General features: G+C 42.2%; 1 protein-coding gene across 2 annotated transcripts in view; it reads right to left on the reverse strand.

The window, feature by feature from the left end:
• hhip (hedgehog interacting protein) overlaps positions 1-23,342 on the reverse strand; it is a 170,525-nt gene that overhangs the window by 124,479 nt on the left and 22,704 nt on the right. For both annotated transcript variants that reach the window (XM_080199641.1, XM_080199632.1), the window contains exon 4: positions 17,355-17,556. In XM_080199641.1, the coding sequence (XP_080055767.1) occupies positions 17,355-17,556 (202 nt within the window). The remainder of the gene's footprint in view (positions 1-17,354; positions 17,557-23,342) is intronic.

The following is a 23,342-nucleotide window of genomic DNA, read 5'->3' on the forward strand; positions in this document are numbered from 1 at the left end:
AATGGGGTCTATTTTGGTGCTGGGGCAGAAATTGAGGCCTCGGCTGAGAACTTCGATTTCATCTGGTTGAAGTGTGTAGTCCAACAAGTTAACAATAGACTTCCATGCAGTGGTACTGTTTTCTACTGTGGTACTGGGGGAGGCTTGGTTGCTGCTGGTGATGATGCCGAGTTTCTTAAGTTTTCTGTTCTTGGTGTGCATGTAGATGGTGTAGTTCCTTTGTCTTGTCTGCTTGGCAGAGTTTCGCAGCTGGTCTGCGTTCTGAGTGCAAGTTGAGACTATGGACTCTATCTTGGTTTCCAGGATGTGGTGTTTGCTGCAGAGCTGGTGTATGAGGTGGTTGAGGAGTGTGAAAGAGGTGTGATGGGAAAGTCTCTCAGCGTAGTCTGTGTTATAGGATGACCTGAGTGGGTTCGTGATCTGTAGTCCTTTCGGAATCTTGTCTGCTTTCTTGCATCTTTGTAGAAGTTTGACATCTGCGTCAATATATGCGATCTTCTTGGAAATACTCTCCACTTGGAGCCGGCAGTTTGCCGTGTCGATGGTAGTCATGATGTGGAGATGCCGGCGTTGGACTGCGGTAAACACAGTAAGAAGTCTCACAACACCAGGTTAAAGTCCAACAGGTTTACTTGGTAGCAAAATCCACTCGCTTTCCAACTCTCTTACCCAGGCCCTCTCGCCTGCCCTATCACTGTAATGCTACACACTTTACCATGGGCAATTCATCTAACCTGCACATCATTGGACTGTGGGAGGAAACTGGAGCAGCCAGAGGAAATCCATGCAGACATGGGGAGAGAATGCAAGCTCTACACAGGCAGACACCTAAGGCTGGAATTAAACCCAGGTCCCTGGCTCTGTGAGGCAGCATTGCTAATCACTGTGCCACCATTCAGCCCACGAGCCCTCCCTAAATCCCTTAATTTTGCTCCTCTAACTGTCTCCTTCCTGCTAAGTGGCTAGTAATTGACTGTACTGTCAGAAATGGTGGAGCCAGGTGGGTGTGAATGGATCCCTCAGTATCCATTTTGTCTCCCTCACCCTGCCGAAAAATGTAAAATCCAATTACTTTTTGATAACTGGGTTGCCTTTTCCATTTTAGAATTCAGGTCCCTACATTTAAAATGACATCCTCACACACAAATTGTGGAAAATCACTGGTCAACAATAAATAAAATGGCACCATTCTAACACCAAAATATTTTTGATTTGGTACAAGAATAGTAGAACAGTTCATATGGGTTAAGAACTGTGCTTATGTATCAATTGCCATTCTTGTGGCGAGGTTACTCCACTGGGAACAGGTCTTAAAGCTAATCTGAGTAAGATAGAAGTTTTTCTCACAAATTTGCTGACTATAAGATCTGTAGGTAACATATCTGAACTCAGTGCCCAGTAACGGAGCTCAAAGCACAAAACTGCCAATCGTTCAATCTAGTTGAGAGTTGGGAAGACCCTTTGCTGGTTTTTGCAGGGGGGGGGGGGGGGGGGGGGGGGGGAGGGGGGGGGAGGGGTGAAGGTGGGTGCAGGCAGGGAATAATCCACTTAAAACCATGCCCTGGTTGAATTTTTTTTTGTTAAAATAGTTGCGTAATATATCTAACGTTAACAGCGAAATCTATTAAATTTAATTTAAAAAATACTTTTAAACTATAGCTGAAAAAGTTCTTATTTCTAAACTCTGCTTTTGCTATTCAAGTTTAACTTTTCAAAGAAGGTATCAGTAAGCTAATTTTCTTCAAACCCCGATATAAATAGGAGCAGTACTCAGTGTAATAAAGGCATCTGTCTTTCTTATGAAATGGTAATGAGAGGTCCTGTGCTGAATAATACGGGGAGGGGCTGCTTGCAGTCATAATGCACTGCAAAGTGACCAGACAAAGGCCAAAGAAATGAGGCTCCAATCTTAGCAAGGCCGTTTTAGGATTAGCAAAGGGCAGCCCCTAAAAAAAACTCTTTCCTTCCTTCTCACCCTTTGAAGAACTTTTAAAATAAATTAGGCTGCCTGCTCTTACTCAGATGCCCAAGTCTGATTAATGGTTTAAGGAACAGTGGCAGGAAACCATGCCATATCTTCTGGCCTTGACCTCATTAATAATACACCTGGGGGTATTTAGCACCATATTTTGTGGCAGGGCAGGCATGAAGGTATGTATCCCACCATCATATCTGGGTGCCCTATTTAAAAGGCACTCAACGTTATTGAGTGACCATTGCAGAAAGTTGAACCTCTAGGAACATGCTGAGGATGAAATATGGACATCTTTGATGACACGGAATCTGAAAGATTCACTTCACCCACCGCTTTACGTTCTGGGGTCCAGAGATCTGGTGGCCTCCAGACTGAACTCTGGAGGCAGTCCCAGGCATTCCGACCTTTGCACACCAAGTTGTTCCAGATATGCTCTGGATTGCGTGTTTACTCACTGGCATGTTTTACCACTGGCGTTGCACAAAATTAAGTGTAGGTGAGGGGTTCCGGTCAGGCCTTCATCTGCATCCCATTAGCGGGATGCAAGTCAGCTTCATGCGGGCCTCCGACCGTTTTCCTGATTCGTCATGATAGGCGCCAGCAGAAGATCTTGTGAGACATTTGCACCAGTGTAAAACCGATTTTTGAAGTCTCACCTAATTCTCTCTCCACCCCCCACCCCCACACCCACACCCACCACTGAACCTACTGGCAGGGGCATGGGAGCATTTTTTCCCAAAAGGCTGGCTCTGGTACCAATGAGGAATGGGGAAAAGATCACATACCTTGACTAAAGATGTGATTGAAAAGGGATATTTTAAGGTTTCTGACAGTGGGGAAAGTTTTGAGATGGGGTTTATTGGCAGAATTCTAGAATGTAGGACGGCTGAAGGCATAGTCACAAATGGCAGTGATCTTGGAAGGTGGAAGAAAACTTAAGTTTGGAAGAATGGAGGATGAAAGCCAAGTATAATGAGCAAAATGCACAAGAGTATCGTGCATTAATGCTAGGGAAGTAATTGTAAATCTGGATACGGATTTTTAATTTAATAAGTTCGGGGCAGTGCTTTGTAATGTGATGTCTGTCACTTTAAGACAGTACAACAGAAGTGAGTCACCTGACTTGAGGGACCATTGGGAACTGAGAGTGAATGATCACACCAGAGAGAGTCCTCTCTCAGGCATTTTACTTCTAGAACCATGTTGCAAACATGTAGAACTAGGCTGTCGCAGGGCAGCCTTCATGCTGCACAGAGCTCCTATACCTAAGTTTCTTTTATCAATAAATACTTTCTGTTCCTAACAAAGTCTGAAATCTCTTCACAACTCCATAACAGTAATAAAAGGCAGCCAACCAGTCAATGTTGGCAAGAAGTAAGGTAGAGGATGAATGTTGCTTTTTACAGGATAGGATGCGAGTAGCAGAATTTTGAACGAGTGGGACTTTAAGTCAGATTAACTTCCACATCTAGGGATGTTTAATCAATCAGCCAAACCTGCAAGAGCTTTCAGAAACTGAGTTAATCAGTTTTGCTTATGGACTGGAATTGGGATTAAATCTCAACTCTGGGTCAAACAAGATATTATTGGTCTACTGATTAACCAAGAGGAAACAATATTTTACTGTTTAATGTTTTAATACTTTGGGACATTTCTAGTAGGTCCCCCTTAATCTTACGAGGATAGTCATTTATGAAAAACCTCTCATCATAATTATATCTTGCATTCACGTTGTGAATTTAAGTAAAACATTTCCATGACACTGTTTTCTATAAGCCTGTGCTATCTGATCATTGATGTTCCTTGTTTCTCAAATGAGCTTTGTTGTAAGCTGTTTGCTAGGGTAAGAACTGAAGCTTGCTGTCAAGGAGTTGGGTAGAATTAGACCACAACAGGCATTTTGAAAAGGAAACCTGCATCTCAGAGGAGTCAAGCATTCAACTCATCCGAAAGACATGAGAAATACAACCATTGCCAGCTGATAACCAGCGCAACCATTGAAAAGGCTCAAAATCTACTGCCTTGACCAATGTGGGAAGCTGTCCAATATAACCCATCAAGGGTCTCATTGTGGTCCTGTGCTGCTGTCTGCACAACTTGGCACTACAGAGGGGAGCAGAACTGATGCCAGAAGAGGCTGATGAGCACATCTATCATTGCAGAAAAAGATGAAAAGTTGTTGGTGGAGGATGCCATGTAAAGTGCCGCAGATGCCTTAGTCCACTTGCATGTATATCTCAGAAGCCCATGACCCCCTCATCTGGACAAAATCTGCACTCCAGGCCCTTTTGGGTGCAGTGGTGATTGCATTCACAAGCGCAAAACAACATTATGACTCCTCGATCAAATTAATCTTAAGTTGCTACCCCTCCCAGGCAAAACTCTGGGTCACCACATTTCATGGATGTAATTTCTACGCAGCTCCAATTGGCCAAAGCACAAGGGGGAAAATAAGAGCTAAATGAGATGCTTCGTTTAGTCAACATCAATAGTTTTAACATGACTGTCATTAAATTTGGCACCTGAATGATTTTATTTGTGCAACCATGAATGTGTGCATCTTCATGCACCTTCTCTTCCACATACTTCTGCGTGCTGCTAATCATGTGGCTGAATCAGCTCGTTTCTTTACTCCAGTGAATGAGATACCCAGGGCCCTTGTCCTCAGTGTTGCAGTGCCCATGAGGGCCCTGCCACATTCTGGTCTGCATCTGATGCAGTATTTGTATCTCTGTCAGAGTTTCTGCTGGGGAGGCAGCATCTTGAGCCATCAGCCCTGCCTCACTCTGCCCTTCGAGGGCTCACCTGCATTACCTGCTATCCAAGATTGAGAGTACCTGGCAGCATTTCTACGCATCTGAGTCATCACCCCAGCTGAGCAATCAATATTGCTCAAAGTTGAAGACACATTGTGGAGGCCACTGTGGTGTTCCTACATTCATTGGCCTGCTGCACACGATGTTCCCTGAGTATGCCCACTCTGTCAATGGAGGAAGTTATGCACTCATGCATATTACAGCACTCATGGAATGGATGGATTCATTCATCTTTTGAGTGAGGGTATGGACTGCCTCTGAAACACTGATAGAAGGCCTCTGTTGTATCACAGGTGACCTCTAAGCTTCAACATATGTATGGATCTGAGTATGGTTGAGGCTATCCATAATCTTTTATCAGGGACTGCCACACCTGTCACTGCCTCCATCACCTGCTCCTACTAACAAATGATGTATTAACTTGTGCCATCTGTTCTATCTTTGACTAATCCTCCACCAATGTGAGTCTATCTGTACTGGTGGAGGATGTGTTCGACTCAACAACGCATCCTGGCTTCTCCTCCAAAGTCTGAAATGTTTCCTCATGTTATTGCTGAGGCGGCTCTGGCATTGCCTCTGCAGGAGTGAGATCTCAACTAAGTAAAGCACTTATGTATTAATGGTATCATCCCATACATGGTCTTGAGTGTTAAATTATGACTTTATGGTCCATGAAGAAGTGACTCAGATATAAACACATGATTTAAATTTGAAGATCTCACTTTGTCTCTGCTTCTACTTTCATTTCCCCCTCCAGAATGCCCTTGTTTGCTGCCACTTTGACAATTTCCATGGCTTGTTGCTCATAAGGATTTTCAGTCATGGTACAACACCTCCTCATGTATGTTACTGCTCTCTTCTGGTAAGAGAGAAAAAGGAGCATTAAGAACATGACAGTAATAAGACACAGTGACACATGATGGACTGACAAATGCAAGGGCAGCATTTTAGGCCTATATGTCAGTGTTGTCTACATAAGGCCTGGTAAGATGCAAAGAATGTTCCTTCCTCTGCAAAGAATTGGTAATGAGATAAGAAAGTCATAGCTGCCAGCATATAACTACAGGGTAGTCACCTTGCCAAAACCTCAAGAGATCTTTGAATCACTTCCTGTGTAGATCCAGGTCCTGATGATGACACATGACTGCTGACCTTCTCAGCTACCTCCAGCCAGGCCTCCCTGGTCATGTTGGCCTCCTCTTGTCCTTAGGGAAAAACCATCTGATGCTGTGTTTTCTCCATCTGCAACATGACGGTGTCACAGAATTGTAGTATAGCCCCTGACATCTGACAGCCATCTTCTGATGATATGCTTACTGAAAAAATCTTTTCACTTTTCTCAATGCAGCCACTTTGCAGGCTGTTGACAGGCCTTTAAACGTTATCCTCAATTGTGCTGCAGACTCAACAGCCTGCACTGCCCACCATCCTTATTTGAATGGTGATCCCAAATACCTCCTAGAAGGCCAGAGTAGAAGTGTGCCTCACGTGGAAATGAATATGACCTCTGTAAGGGAATCTAAGTAAGGAAAATGTAGCCCACAGTTCTTTCATTCGTTGGTTCCAACTGAAGTCAGGGTACTGTTGTCATTCACAGTCAGCCTGCGGGTTTTGAATTCCCATTTGATTTTCAAACTTTCTAGAACACCTCTTGTGCTGCCCTTCTTTTCCAATAATAAAGCACATGGAGACTTGTTCATTTCTGCTTTCTAGACTAAAACAACTGAGTAACTTTCTATGATATTTTTGATATAGTCTACTCTTTGCTGGATTTCTGCCAATTCTGCTATTTAATGATACGTTTCCAGTTGGTGCTATTAACATGGCGTGGACTGGAAGCTTTGAGTCAAGAGCAGTTTTCCTGTTTTTCTTTATGTAGTGTTTCACAAGCCAAAAAAGAAAATGTGGATCTGTGCTTTAACATGCATTAAACTGGATTAATCTTGGGTGTTAGACAAAAATGAGTAAATGCCAGTACATAACACTTACTATATCAACACACATTCACTGCCTATATTAGCTTTAATACACAACGTAATTTTACCCTGTGGTGTTCACAGGATGTGTATCATCCTGTTTTTGGTGAATTTTGTTTGACAGCAGATAACAATTGATAGTAGGCTCCTCCAAATACATCATTTGAAAAGAAGTATTGCTAAGTTTCGAATTACTTCATATCGTAGCATATTTTCAGAAAGTGCTATAATTCACACAAGTGTCCATAATAACCTGGTCAACAAGCTCATGCAGTTTTGAATATCAGCAAAAAGATCAAGATTGAAATTCAACTCCACATATATGCTTTTTTTTGCAAGAATGTATATTTTAAACATTTTTGAATAAAAATTTGTTTAAAAAGTTTGAAAATATGAGCCAAGCAGCCATTAAAACAATGGACAGAGAAATGCCATGTGATTGCAAAGTTTTTGTGTGTTCATATTGTATGTAATTTCTTTGTTTGTAGTATAAACATGTATAACCTGGGCAAGGATTGGTTATGGGCTTTTGCATTGGACCTCCGGCACTCTCAGTTTGCATTTCACAGCTACCTTTAAGAGGTGCTAAGTTTTTTTTAGTCTTGGATAATTCAAATGGATACTTTCCATTTCACACCCTCGTTTCAAGTCAAGCACTCCCAGCTTACCTATAACATATACAGATGTAGGGTTCAGCACTTTGCCAATGAAATATGCCTCAGTCCAATCTCAGAAGAACTATTCCCAGTACTCCAGTGTGATTTTCTTTCCAATTTCTCATCAGCTAAGGGAGATTATTCATCAGTATCAAATTAAGGCCTCGTGTCCACTGCAGTGTGGATGCAGACTGCTCAAAACCGTATTATAAAGGACCCTTACCGTGGCCATATTCCAAAGACTAGCTTGGCAGGACTGTTTAAGCATGGGTGGTAAGTTGTTTTTGTCAGGCCTTGGGGGGGAGGTGCCTCTGCTCCAGTCTGGGCTTGTGAAATTAGTAAGCATGTTTTTCCTGTCTCCAATCTGTAAGAGCACGTCAAAGCTCTGGGATGCTTCAGTTAGTCAGATTTCTGATCTGTCTGTGCCCAATTTCCTTTATTAAAGAAGCCCTGTCCAAACTCCTTTGTTTGATACTGCACATTGGAAAAAAACATTCACTGCACTAACGTTTTTAGAAAAGGATATGTTTTAGCGAAGCTAAACACCAGAAATGTGATTGCACTTGAGAGGATACAAAGGAGATTTATGAGGGTGTTGCCTGGACCAGGGATTCTTAATAATAAGAAAAAATTAGGTAGGCTTAGGGTTGTTTTCTTTGGAACGGAGGAGCTGATGGGCAACCTAATTGAAGTATAACATTTTTTGAGGGATCTAGAAAGAGTGAATAGTAATACCTTTGTCCCCTTTGCTAACGAGTCCAAAACCAGAGGGCATAGACTTTTGGTAAAAGACAAGATGCACAATGGGATATAACGGACACTCCTTTCCATCCAGAGGGTGGGGGCATCTGAAACTCACTCCCATACTTTGAACTAAAGTGAAAGTCTACATCGTCCCAGTTGACCATAGGCTGTGACTGGTGATGATTTAACGAGAGGATCACTGCATCTCAGATGACAGACAAGGTTGAAAAAGCGGGGCCTTCATGAATAATCCCAGCCGGTACAGAAAATGACCCATGCTGTTGGTATTGCTGTGTATCACTAACCAGCTGTCCAGCCAACTGAGCTAACCAAGTGAAGATTTGCTATCTTCTACCAACTGGCTTTATATTCACCACTCAGGCATAGGATTGATCCCTGCCTCCCAAATTCACCCAACTTTTCTGAATTACTTTTGATGTTAGATTGAAGCATTTTTAAAAACTTAAATAAAGGTCCATCAATAAAATTGACTCTACCATTCAAAACTAATTGATATTCAAATTAGTTTAAATACCTCTTAAGTGTTCAACAAGAAAGAATTAAAGAAGCAGTCTCACCACCTTGAACCCACTTCAAAAAAATCAAAAGGGGTCAATGGGTTATGATTAAAAGTAATTTTCTATTATTTGATTTAAAACCTATCTTGATTCTATGAGCTGCACAGAAAATTAATTAACTTCACTGATTCCCAGAACAGGAAAGAACAAAGAGCAACTCTCCTTCTGGTTGAAATCCACTGACCCTTCTATAAAGAAGAAATTACAGGATTTTTAATTTATAAGCAACTTTGTGAAGATACCTTGTTGGTCAAGGAGTATCTTGTTTGATGCCTTCTCTTCCCTCGTAGGTTGCCAGAGAAGGTAATTCCTTTTCTGTACAACTAACAGGATAAACAGAAGCTCAAACAGTGAGAATGTGTTTTTCTTAATATTGTATGTCAAGTTTGAAGACCCATTTATAGAGTCATAAAGGTTTACAGCACGGAAACAGGCCCTTCGGCCCAACTTGTCCATGCACCCTTTTTTTTAAAGCCTTTACGCTAGTCCCAATTACCTGCATTTGGCCTATATCCCTCTACCCCCATCTTATCCATGTAACTGTACAGATGCTGTTTAAAAGACAAAATTGTACCTGCCTCTACTAGTACCTCTGGCAGCTTGTTCCATACACTCACCCCACTGTGTGAAAAAAAAATGCCCCTCTGGACCCATTTGTAACTCTCCCCTCTCACCCTTAAAATTATGCCCTCTAGTTTTAGACTCCCCTACCTTTGGGAAAAAATATTGACTATCGAGCTGATCTATTTTATAGATCTCTATAAGATTACCCCTAAATCTCCCTCACTCCAGGGAAAATATCCCCTACTATTACCACCCTATTTTTGTTTGAGCTATCTGTAATCTCCTCACATATTTGCTCCTCAATTTCTCGCTGACTATTTTGGGGCCTACTGTACAACCCTGTTAAAGTGAATTACTTCTTCTTATTTCTCAGTTCTAACCATACAGACTCAGTGGCTGAACTCTCTGATATATTCCCTCTCAGTACTGTTGTGATGTTTTCCCTAATCAGAAGTGCAAATTCCCCTCCTCTCTTACCTCCTGTTCTATTTTTCCTATAGTATCTGTATCCTGGAATATTGAGCTGCCAGTGCTGTCCCTCTGTTCGTCATGTTTCAGTAACTGCTGTAATATCAGAGTCCTATGTACCCATCAATGCCCTGAGTTCATCTGTCTTGTCCGTCAGGCCTCTTGCATTGAAATAAATGCAGATTATTCTGGACTCCCCTTGCTCTCTGCTCTGCTTTTGCCTGATCTGTCTGATACTAGGATTACTGACACTGTCTTTACTACTTAATGTGCTTTCTTTAGCTTTTGTGCTGTCCTTAACTTTCTCTTCTGTCTCCCTACTGCTTTGGGTCCCACCCCCCTGCCAAACTAGTTTAAACCCTCCCAAATAAGAACATAAGAAATAGGAGCAGGAGTAGGCCATCTAGCCCTTCGAGCCTGCCCCGCCATTCAATGAGATCATGGCTGATCTGAAGTGGATCAGTTCCACTTTCCCGCTTTCTCCCCTTAACCCTTAATTCCCTTGCCTACCAAAAACCTATCTACCCGTGACTTAAATATATTTAGCGAGGTAGCCTCCACCACTTCAATGGGTAGAGAATTCCAGAGATTCACCACCCTTTGAGTGAAGAAGTTCCTCCTCAACTCCGTTCTAAACTGCCCCCCCCCCCCTTATCTTGAGGCTGTGCCCTCTAGTCCTGCTGTCCTTTCTGAGTGGGAAGAATCTCTCTACCTCAAATGTCTATCTGCACATTAGGAATTATATCCAACAATCCAAAAATTTAAGATTGATTCTTAGAAAGTTCCCTTGTCTCACCTTCATAGGAACATTGAAAATAGGAACATGAGGAGGTCATTCAGCCCTTCAAGCCTGCTCTGCTATTCACTTGTGATCAAGGCTGATCCTTTATCTCAATGCCATTCTCCCACACCCTCCCTATACCCTTTAATGCCTTTAGTTATAGAAATCTATTTCTTTCTTAAATGTATTAAATGATTTGGCCTCCACAGCTTTCTGGGGTAATGAATTCCACAGGTTCACCACCCTTGGAGTGAAGAAATTTCTCCTCAACTCAGGCCTAAATGGATCATCCGTATCCTGAGACTGTGGCCCCTTGTTCTAGGCCCCGTCCCCAGCCAGAGGAAACATTCTTCCGGAATCCAGTGGCCCAACCCTGTCAAAATGTTATACATTTCAATGAAACTCCCTCTCATTCTTTTAAACTCCAGTGAATACAGGCCTAGTTGACCCAATCTCTCCTCATGTGACAATCCTGCCATCCTAGGGATCAGTTCAGTGAACCTTTGTTGTAATCCCTCTGTGGTAGGTGTATCCTTTCTTTGGTAAGGAGACCAACACCGCACACACTATTCCAAGGCCCTCTACAGCTGCAGTAAGACATCCTTGTTCATCCTTCAATTTTTGTAACAGTTAATTTCTGGAGGTGGGGGTTTCTGGACATCTTTATAAACTGTTTTGATAAATGATAGCTCAAGCAAATCTCCCCGCCAGGATATTAGTCCTGCTTCAGTTCAGGTGTAACCTGTCCCTTTTGAACAGGTCACCCTCTCCCCAGAAGAGATCCCAATGATTCAAAAATCTAAATCCCTGTCCCATCTCTCAAGCCATGCATTAATTTTTGAGGAAGAATATCTGCATTTGGAAAGGATGGATTTTAGAAGTTAGGTGGAAAATGTGAATTGGGGATGAAGAACTACTTAAAATTAATCTTGTCTTCACTGATATTAGATATCTGTCCTTTCCCACGTTTACACTGAGTGATAACTTAAATTGCTGCCTTCTGTTTAGTGTTGGCAAGGAGGGTATTGCCTGCAACCCCGCAACAGTTGCAGTTTTCTTTTCAGTAAAACAGGCAGTTCCATCTATTCTGCTTTTGTGTCCTAATTTTAGTTTTGGACTGCAGTCAGCATTATAGGGCAGAATTTTCCCAAAAAATGTGAGTCCATAACGGCATGTATACGGGAGTCCTCCACCCTGGTCTTTTCGACAAGCTTGGCACTGCAAACTTCTGGCACTCTGTCAACTTTTTTGACAGTTGGGAGGTTCGGAACCTAAATACACCGGTGAATCTGGCTCCAGAGCACTTGGGTGCCATTGTGCATGGTGCCCCGATCTGCTCATGAACCAGGAGACTGCCCCCCCACAATCATCGGCAGTATTGTTACCCTCCACACCAACATAGGTCACCAGCATTGATCTTCTCAATGAATTCCCCAGCAGACTCCCAACATGCCACCCCCTACCACAGCTCCCTCCAGTACCCAACCCTGCACACTCCCCCCCACCCAATTCATAGCCTCCCCTTGCACAGCTCCTTCCTTGCACAGGCCTCCCCATCATTGTGCACAGCCCCTTTGTGTATAGCCCGTCAATGTGCATAACCCCCTCCGTCAGGGCTCCACCCCCACATAGATCCCACCCCCTTGGCACTGCACCGGACACACTTAGTGTCCAACCAGGCACTGCCAGGGTGGCAGATGGGCACTGCCCACCTATTAATTCAAATATAATTCTTGGTAAATGGAATTATATATATATATTTTATATATTTGATTTAGAACAATGACTAGTATTCATATATTATGGCTTGAATTTGGTGCATTGTTAAATTTCTAATCATACACGAAAGAAGTTTCAAACATACGGGCTGGAATTCTCCAATCTTACACACCCTTTACTGCTACATTCGTTACATCTCCATTCATTGCAACAAGACCAGAGAATCCCAGTTGTGGGTGAGATTGTATAACTCCGGCCACTAAATTCTTAATAAAAAATAATCATCACCTGCAAGAAAAAGGTCGGCATTTTCTGGACTCGCAGGCTGGATTTTCCGGTAGTGGAGGCAGCCTCCCGTTAGCTACCAGTGAGATTTTTCACTTGAGCACTGCTAGTATGCCAGGGACAGAGACAAGGGAGTGGGACCTGAGTGAGGACAAGGTGTATGAGGGGGTACCTGAGTGGAGGCAATGATGGGAAGGGGGGGCATGTCAGGGGTAAAAACGGGTGGGCATGTCAGTAATCTTAAGGTTGTACACTCTGTTCCTTCTTACCACACAGATTATCAATTCCCCTTCTGCCAGTTCGCTCTCTTGTTTTGACCTCCGTATCGCATTTTCCCTCATCTGATCCATCACTCCAACTAGTCAGTTTAGAGCCCGCTCTGGTTATGTGTCTTGCCAGGACACTGGTTCCAGCATGGTTCAGGCAAAGACTGTTCCAATGGTACAGCTACTTTTCCCAGTACTGGTGTCAATGCCCCATGAATCAAAACTAATTTCTGCCACCAACCTTTGAACCACTTATTTAACTCACTAATTTTACTTATCCTACTTCAATTCTCTTACAGGTCAGATAATATAAAGATCTTACCTTATAAACCTGCTTTTTAATTTAGTCTCAGCTGTTCATTCTCCCTATGCAGAACATCTTTCTAAGTCCTACCTCTCCATGAGGAGACGGTGGCATATTGGTAACATCACTGAATTAGTAATCCAGCAACTCAGGCAACGTTCTGGGCCATGGAGGCTGGTAGAATTTAATTCCAATTAATTTCATTTGGAATTGAAAGCTAGTCTTAACACTGGTGACCACAAAACTTTTAATGATTGTTCCTAGCAATCTGCTGTCCTTACCTGGTCTGGCTTAGAACATAGAACACTACAGCACAAACAGGCCCTTCGGCCCACGAGTTGCGCCGATCACATCAACACCTATCTATAACCCCCAATCCCATAAAACCCCATATACTCATCCAGAAGTCTTTTAAAAGACCCCAGCGAGTTCGCCTCCACCACCACTGACGGCAGCCGATTCCACTCACTCACCACCCTCTGAGTGAAAAACTTACCCCTAACATCACTTCTGTACTTTCCTCCCCACACCTTAAATCTGTGTTCTCTCGTAGCGACCATTTCAACCCGGGGAAATAGCCTCTGAGAATCCACCCTATCTATTCCTCTCAACATTTTATAAACCTCTATCAGGTCGCCTCTCAACCTTTGTCTCTCCAGGGAAAAGAGACCCAGCTCCCTCAACCTAACTTCATAAGGCATGCCTCCCAGTCCAGGCAACATCCTTGTAAATCTCCTCTGTACCCTTTCAATAGCTTCTACGTCTTTCCTATAGTGAGGCGACCAGAACTGCGCACAGTACTCTAAATGAGGCCTGACAAGGGTCTTATAAAGGGGCTTACATAACTCCAGATCAACGTGGTTGACTCCTACCTGAAAAAGTGGCTGCACAAGCCACTCATGTTTAAGGTCAATTTGGGATGGGCAACAAATGCTGGCCTTGCCAGTGACGCTCACATTCTATGAAACAATGAAGAAAAAATACCTATGTCATTGGTACCTATGGTAACCATGATGACTGGATCCTCCCTCTCCCACTGCAAATGCCTTTCCAGCCCAGAGCAGATGTCCCAAGTCCTAATAACAGCCTCCTGGAGACTCATTTTTGGCTGCAGACAACAGTGTTTATATTCCTAACAAAACTGTTCTTTACTATTGCTACATTCCTATTAACTCCCCCGCTTGAATGGCTTCCGGTACCACAATGCCATGGTTAGTTTGATCATCTAACTGCAGCTCCTGCCTTCATCCCTACTAATTCTAATAATTTTCATCAACTGGAATGGGTGAGGCTTCCCCACTTCTATCTTTTCATCCCCATAGCTGCCTCACTTGCAATCATATCCTCCTGTCACTGACCCTATTCCAAGGAGTGTGACCATTTCCTGGAACAAAGTATCCTTCCCCCTCCCTGACCTATAACGATGTCTGCAGCTCAGCCTCCAGCTTAATGACTCTGAGCTGAAGTTCCTCCAGCCATAGGCACTTCCAGTAGACATGCTTGAATTGGATCAAACAGGTGTTCACGAGTTCCTACATTCTGCAGCCATCAGACATCCTGCCAGTTTTACTGTGTCTAATTCATGATTTCAGTGATTAAATTTCAATTAATGTCTCTAATCCTGCCTGTGTTTATATTCTTATTTCAATAAATGTTCTCCTTGCCCTGATTAAAATTCCCCAGTTAAGATAAACAGTAAATGCTCACCAGCCAATCTAATAAATTTTATGACTCTTTGTAAACTTAACTAATAAGAAAACCTTGTAATTATTAAAATTAACTGAGTTTTGAAAGATGAATAAGAAAAATACTCCCAACCAATCAACTAGCTATTTTCCTGTGATGTTATATTTGATTTTTCTCACAATGTGGCCAGTCCATTCTGGAACCATGGACTGGATTGGATAGGATTGGAAAGCTCTTTTAATTGCTACTACCACTAGCTTCTTCTCAGTAGCTAATGGGATAATGAATCATGAAGATTTCTGATAGACAAGGAAATTAAGGGTTATGGGGAGAAAGCGGGAAAGTGCAACTGATCCATTTCAGATCAGCCATGATCTTATTGAATGGTGGGGCAGGCTCGAAGGGCTGGATGGCCTACTCCTGCTCCTATTTCTTATGTTCTTAAGGTACCTCACCTCAGCAGGAGATTAACTCCTATTATGCACTACAGCAAATATGCTAAGACACAGATTCAGTTCCCCTGATGTTAATTTCCAAATAATGTTTCATTGTTGCTACTAACTATTTCCCCACAGCCAGGTGATAAAACTTGATGTAAATTGTCATGTGAGCTTCTTAGAAGCTTATCTGACTGATGTTGGTTGCTGGGCTGTCTTTAAGTTGCAGGACTTCAGTGGAAAAAGAGAGACTAGAACAAGAACAAAAATAGGAAGAAAAGAATAATATCAGAACCTCAAAATAAGTGGTGAAGCATTTAAGTCGTTGAGGGCCCAAATCTCAACAAAGCACATCGATAGCCGTTATGCACTTGTGATCATTGATAATGAAAAATCAGTGTGCCATTTTATTACAAGAGTTCTGATGAAGGATTATCTACACTTGTAACATTGGGTCTATTCTCTCCTCACAGATGTTGTCAGACCTGTTGAGATTTTCCAGCATTTTCTGTTTTGTGCTTCAGATTCCAGCATCCGTAATATTTTGTTTTTGAGTTAAAAATCACACAAGCTCAAAAATTATATTAGCTGCTAAATTCTCAAGACTGCACAGACTGAGAATCTCTGATGAGAAACTATTTGCCTTAGCTCAGATTTTCTACAGATAACAGTCAAGGGACACTGCTGTATTAATTATAAGGGACTCTTTATTCACACAATTTGCACACAAGAATTCAATTGAACACTGTGTAGCTGCAACTCATGTGTGTGCATTAAAACAAGAGACAAGTGAGTTGATACTGGTGAAACGTATTGCTTTCATTCCTATGTCTGGAAGTTAGTAGATAAGTAGAAGAATACAAGTTTGGTGATGTTATAATTAAGTAGACACGCTCAAATTGTAATTGGGCAACAATACTGATATGTTATACATTATGTAATTCTAATTATTAGCTGTGAATGGATATAGATAATTTTTAAACAAATGTATCCTTTCAATTGGTATATGTTAAATGCTTGTAGTTGAATCTGAACGTATAACTACTACAGTATTTCTTTGTTTGGGAAGTCCGTGAGCTCTAATGGCTGACAGGCTTCCTTGCTAAATAAAAGAGAACTGAAACTCTGGGTGGAATTTTACAGAAAAAAAAATTGAAGTGTCAAACAAGGGGGAAAATGGGAAAGAGTCGCGCTGGGTTTTTTGGATGATCTGCGAGTCTCCCCCCATCTCCCCCTTGACCTCACACCCCAGGTCCCACCCTCCGACCTCCCCCTTTGCAGAGTTAACCCAAATCCCCTAATGGCATCTGGTCCCCCTGGCGAGGCCATCACGTCTGATCTCTGCTGATGGAGACCAGCTGCGATTCTCGCCAGTGAGGACCTCGACTGTTGCCCAGGACAAGTGAGCCTGGGCAACAGCATCTCAGACTTACTAATGACATTTAAGTTGACATTAATATTGAAATCAGCTTCACAGCCAATGCCGGTATGTTTGGGAGGGGCAAGAAACTGGGCATGAACCCGATTTCTCACCTTTCACCCTATCTTACTGGCTTGCTGCACTATCCTCTGAGTGTCACCTAGTCTGTTACCAGCAGTGATGTATACTGTACTTGAATAGTTGTGAAACTCCTGCAACATTATTGTGGGGAGCATCATTGTTAATCTTAACCTTGTCCTAACCTTTTACCTATGCAGAGCATTTGTAAAAGGAATTGTTTAAAATCTTCATTTCCTCTCCCTACCATAAGAATGCAAATACCAATCGCAGTTTCTGAACCACTGCTTCAAAGAAGAAAGTTGGACCTTCTTGTCTGAATGACTCAGATATTCACCGATTAAACTCATTGTGCATCGGGGGCCCTTGACCATTCCAGTTTTTGAATGTATCTCAGCACCTAAAAGAAGAGAAACTTCACAAAGTTTGGCCAAATCTGGCAAAGACGTCTTGAGTTATTAAAGTGATAAGCTACTGTTTGCAGGCATGGGCAAGGCAACAAGGCTTGACATTTTTCTAATGGGAACTATTTTTTACTTTGGTATCTAACTTGTAATAATAAATTAGCATGATGAACAGAGTTTTTAGAAAAAATGCCAACCTTTATTCCACTCTGGACTTGCTTGTGGATGTCTAGAAATGATTCCTTTAGTAATTCTCCATCAGCAGTGTAAATCTTCACAAAACCTTCCTTTTCCAAGATAAAGAGTCTCTGTGATCCATCCCCACAATTCACTAATCCAATGGGTTGTTTGAGTCCACTGATCATTTCATGAAGGCAGTAACAATTTTTTTTATGTTTTCTAAACAAATAATAAAATATTCCATTATCCCTGATGATCACTGAATTTATTTAATCTAGAAAACAATACAATTATTGTGGTTACATTACAAAGCATGAGACTACTGTAAGAGAAACAATATATTGTATCAAGTATTCAGCAATTTTTCAAACTTCAATAATAAACTGTGAAATATTTAATTTGAATATTTTTATATGCATTCTCAATATGTATGATTATTATGTATGACATATGTATGATTATAAATGACGTAGGAAGGAAGAGTGAAGAGGTCCTGAAGACTGAGTATAGAGAGTTTGGTAGCAAGTTAAAAAGCAGGACCCCAAGGGCAGTAATCTCAGGATTGCTATCTGTGCCACCTGCCAGTGAGGGTAAGAGTAGGACGCTTGGGTGGGTGAACACGTGACTGATGAACTGGTGTAGGGGGCAGGGTTTCAGATTTCTAGATCATTGGGACCTCTTCTGGGGCAGGTGGGACCTGTACAAGAGAGATGGGTTACACCTGAACTACAAGGGGACCAATATACTTGCAGGGAGGTTTGCTAGGGTTATTGGGGAGGTTTTAAACTAGATTTGCAGGGTGATGGGAACCAGAGTGCCAGAGCAGATAGTGGAGTGGGGTGAAAATAAATGATGATAACAGTTCATGCAACATCACAAATAGAAGGGTTGTGCGTGGTGGTAATAATCTTCTGAGGTATGTCTATTTCAATGTGAGGAGTATTGTGAGGAAGGCAGACAAGCTGAGGGCATGGATTGACACATGGAATTATGACATTATAGCCATTAGTGGAACTTGGCGACAGGAAGGGCAAGACTGGCAGCTCAATGTTCCAGGGTTCCGATGCTTCAGACGTGATAAAGGCGGGGGGTGACATTGCTAGTCAGAGAAGATGTTGCAGTAGTGCTCAGGCAGGACAGATTAGAGGACTTGTCTACCAAGGCCTTATGGGTGGAGCTGAGAAACAGGAAAGGTATGACCACATTAATGGAATTGTGTTATAGACCACCCAATAATTAGCGAGAATTGGAGGAGCAAATCTGCAGAGAGATAGCAGACAACTTCAGGAAACATAAAGTTGTGATAGTAGGGGATTTTAATTTTCCACATATAGATTGGGACTCCCATCCTGTTAAAGGTTTAGATGGGGTAGACTTTGTAAAATGTGTTCATGAAAACTTTCTAAATCAATATGTAGAAGTGCCAACTAGAGAGGATGCAATATTAGATCTCCTATTAGGAAATGAGTTAGGACATGTGATGGAAGTATGTGTAGGAGAACACTTTGGTTCCAGTGATCATAACACCATTAGTTTCAACTTGATCATGGATAAGATAGATCTGATCCGCGGGTTGAAGTTCTAAAGTGGAAAAAGGCCAAATTTGAAGAAATGACAAAGGATCTAAAAAGCATGGATTGGGACAGGCTGTTCTTTGGCAAGGATGTAATACAGTGAATGCAAGCAGGCTTTTTCCACTGAGGCTACAGGACAAAAAAAACCTTGAGGACGTAGGTTAAGGGTGAAGGGGGAAAAGTTTAAAGGGAATATTGGAGGGGCTTCTTCACGCAGAGAGTGGTGGGAGTGTGGAATGAGCTGCCAGATGTAGTGGCGAATGTGAGCTCACTTTTAACATTTAAGAAAAGCTTGGACAGGTACAAGGATGAGAGAGGTGTGGAGAGATATAGTCCAGGTGCAGGTCAGTGGGACGAGGCAGACAAATGGTTTGTCACAGCTAAGAAGGGCCAAAAGGCCTGTTTCTGTGCTGTAATGTTCTATGGTTCTATTCTATTTACACATTATATAAAAATTGTATTCAGCTATCAAATGAACCTAGCCTGCTTGGACATAAGCCTCCCATCACTATGAGTTATAAGGCTCCTAAATGGAATAAGTTCAGCTGGTTTCAACCCTTGAAATTCCTAATGCGACTCAAGCAACCAAACTACCCAGAGTTTAATTGCTAGTTAGCGCTAATGCCCTTATTACAAAATAGTTTCTATAGTAAAATTATGCCCAACTGTGGCATAAATTCAGTGTCAAGTCCATTGTACAAAATGTGTCAGCCAGGCTGAGCAAATCTCCTGGTAGAAGTAGCTACAAGCAGCAACAGAACAGTAGTTGAAGAAGATGGTTAGATATAAAGTGAAAGGAAATCTTATTAAAATGAATTAAAATATTTGTACAGCAATGACATAGAATTTGCAATAAAACTGAGCTGCAGGCAATCATACTTTGGGAGGAAACAGATATGATAAGGATTACTGACACTTGGTTACAGAAAAATCAGAACTGGAAATTGAATATTGCAGCAGAAAGCATATTTCAAAAAAGTGAAAGTGAAGTAGCTTTGCTTATTCAGCATAATATAATGACCGTAGAAAAAAGGGATGCAGCTATCAGCATGAAAAAAATGGAACCCATATGAAAAAATGTAAAAGATAATAAAGGATCAATACACTAATAGTTGTGGTCTACAGGCTACCTAAGTATTGGAAGGGAGGTGGACGAAGCAATACGCAGATAAATTTGTGAATTGAGTTAAAAACAGAACAATAATGATGGGGGATTTGAACTACCCTGATACTCATTGGACAAAAGAGGTAGGTTTGGGGTTACAGCAATAGAGTTCCTACAATGCATACAGGACTCCTTTCTAATCTAATGTGTAAAAAGCCCAAAAAGTGTAGTGCCAGAAAACTTGTGAATTGCAAATGCAATTTCTATATTTATGAAGAAAAAATTGCTCCTCTGGACCCTTTTGTCTCTCTCTTCTCACACCTTAAACCTATGCCCTCTAGTTTTAGACTCCCCTACCTTTGAGAAAAGATATTGACTATCTAGCTGATCTATGCTCTTCTTTATTTTATAGACTTCTATAAGGTCACCCCCGAGCTCCTTCCCTCCAGGGAAAAAAGTCCCAGTCTATCCAGCCTTTCCTTATAACTCAAACCATCAAGTCCCAGTAGCATCCAAGTAAATCTTTTTCTGCACTCTTTCTAGTTTAATAATATTCTTTCCATAATAGGGTGACCAGAACTGTACACAGTTTTCCAAGTGTGGCCATACCAATGTCTTGTACAACTTCAACAAGACGTCCCAACTCCTGTATTCAATGTTCTGATCAATGAAACCAAGCATGCTGAATGCCTTCTTCACCATCCTGACCACCCATGACTCCACTTTAATGAGCTAGATCTCTTTGTTCTATAACTTTTCCCAATGCCCTACCATTAACTGAGTAAGTCTTGCCCTGGTTCGTTCTACCAAAAGGCATCACCTTGCACTTATCTAAATTAAACTCCATCTGCCATTCATGAGCCCATTGGCCCAATTGATCAAGATCCCATTGCAATCCGAGATAACCCTTATCACTGTCCACTGTGCCACCAACCTTGGTCTCAGCTGCAAACATTAATGTAAAAATCATTAATCCAAATCATTAACATAAATGACAAATAACAGTGGACTCAACACCAATCCGAGGCACACCACCGATCACTGGCCTCCAGTTTGAAAAACAGTCCTCAACAACCACCCTCTGTCTTCTGTCATCAAGCCAATTTTGTATCCATTTGGCTACTTCACCCTGGATCCCGTGAGATTTAATCTTACGCAACAATATACCTTGTCAAAGACCTTGCTAAAAGTTCATGTAGACAACATCAACAGCATTGCCCGCATCTACCTTTTTGGTTACTCCCTCAAAAAACTCAATCAAATTTGTGAGACATGATTTTCCATGTTGACTGCTCCTAGTCAGTCCTTGGATCTCTAAATGCCCGTAGATCCTGTCTCTCAGAATACCTTCTAACAACTTATCACTACAGATGTAAGACTCACCGGCCTGTAACTTCCAGACTTTTCCCTGCAGCCCTTCTTAAACATAAGAACATATGAAATAGGAGCAGGAGTAGCCAATCTAGCCCTTCGAGCCTGCCCCGCCATTCAATAAGATCATGGCTGATCTGAAGTGGATCAGTTCCACTTACCCGCCTGCTCCCCATAACCCTTAATTCCCTTATCGATCAGAAATCTATCTACCTGTGACTTAAACATATTCAACTACGTAGCCTCCACCACTTCAATGGGCAGAGAATTCCAGAGATTCACCACCCTCTGAGTGAAGAAGTTCCTCCTCAACTCTGTTCTAAACTGCGCCACCCCCCCCCCCCCCACCTTATCTTGAGGCTGTGCCCTCTAGTTCTGGTTTCCTTTCTAAGCGGAAAGCATCTCTCTACCTCTACCCTATCTAGCCCCTTCATTATCTTGTAAGTCTCTATAAGATCCCCGCTCAGCCTTCTAAACTCTAACGAGTACAGGCCCAGTCTATTTAATCTCTCCTCATAAGCTAACCCCTTCATCTCCGGTGAACCTTCTCTGTACTCCCTCCAAGGCCAATATATCCTTTCGCAAATAAGGGGGCCAAAACTGCACACAGTACTCCAGTTGCAGCCTCACCAGTGCCTTGTACAGTTGCAGCAAGACCTCCCTGCTTTTATATTCTATCCCCCTCACGATAAAGGCCAACATTCCACGCGCCTTCTTGATCACCTGCTGCACCTGCAGACTGAGTTTTTGCGATTCGTGCACAAGGACCCCGAGGTCCCTCTGCACAGTAGCGTGCTGCAACTCTTCACCATTTAAATAATAATCCTTCCTACTATTATTTCTTCCAAAGCGGAAAACCTCACATTTGCTAACGTTATACTCCATCTGCCAGGTCCTCGCCCACTCACTCAGCCTATCCAGATCTCTCTGCAGACTTTCCGCGTCCTCCACGCAATTCACTTTTCCACTCATCTTCAACAAGATGAATGGAAAAGGCACAACATTTACCACCATCCAATCTGCAGGCACCTCACCTGTGGCTTTCGATGATTCAAATATCTCTGCCAGGGGACTCTAGGTTCCCACAATGCCCTGGGATACGTTTCATCAGGTCCTGGGGATTTATCTACCTTGATGCGTTTTAAGACTTACAGTATCTCCTTCTCTGTAACATGTACATTCCTCAAGACATCATTATTTATTTCCCCAAGTTCCCTGACATCCGTGCCTTTCTCAACAGTAAATATTGATGAGAAACATTCATTTAGGATTTCATCCATCTCTTGCAGATCTGCACATAGATGGCTTTGATTCTTAAGAGGCCCAACTCTCTCCCTTGATACTCTTTTGGCCTTTATGTATTTGTGGAAGCTCTTGGATTCGCCTTATCTGCCAAAGCAATCTTGTGTCCCCCTTTTGCCCTCCAGATTTCTCTCCCAACTCGACTTCTGCACTCTCTATACACTTCAAGGAATCCACTTGATCCCAGCTGCCTATACATGTCATGTGCCTCCTTCTTCTTCTTGACCAGGGCCTCAATTTTCCAATTCATCCAGGGTTCCCTACTTCTATCAGCCTTGCCCTTCACTCTAAGAGGAATGTGCTTATCCTGAACCCTGGTGAACATACTTTTAAAAGCTTCCCATTTGCCAGACGTCCCTTTGCCTGCCAACAGACTCACCCAATTAACTTTTGAAAGTTTCTGTCTGATACCATCAAAATTGGCTAAAATTTAGAATTTTGAGCCAGACCTATCATTCTCCATTGCTATCTTTAAACTAGTAGAATTATGATCACTGGTCCCAAAGTGATCCCTCACTAACACTTCTGTCACCTGCCCTTCCTTACTTCCCAAGAGGAGATCAAGTTTTGCCCCCTCTCTAGTGGGACATCCATATACGAAATGAGAAATTGCTTCTGAATACCTTCAACACATTTCTCTCCATCTAAGCCTC

Source organism: Carcharhinus amblyrhynchos, chromosome 1 (assembly GCF_965287045.1).
Source record: "Carcharhinus amblyrhynchos chromosome 1, sCarAmb.v2.hapA, whole genome shotgun sequence".
Classification (NCBI taxonomy): Eukaryota; Metazoa; Chordata; class Chondrichthyes; order Carcharhiniformes; family Carcharhinidae; genus Carcharhinus; species Carcharhinus amblyrhynchos.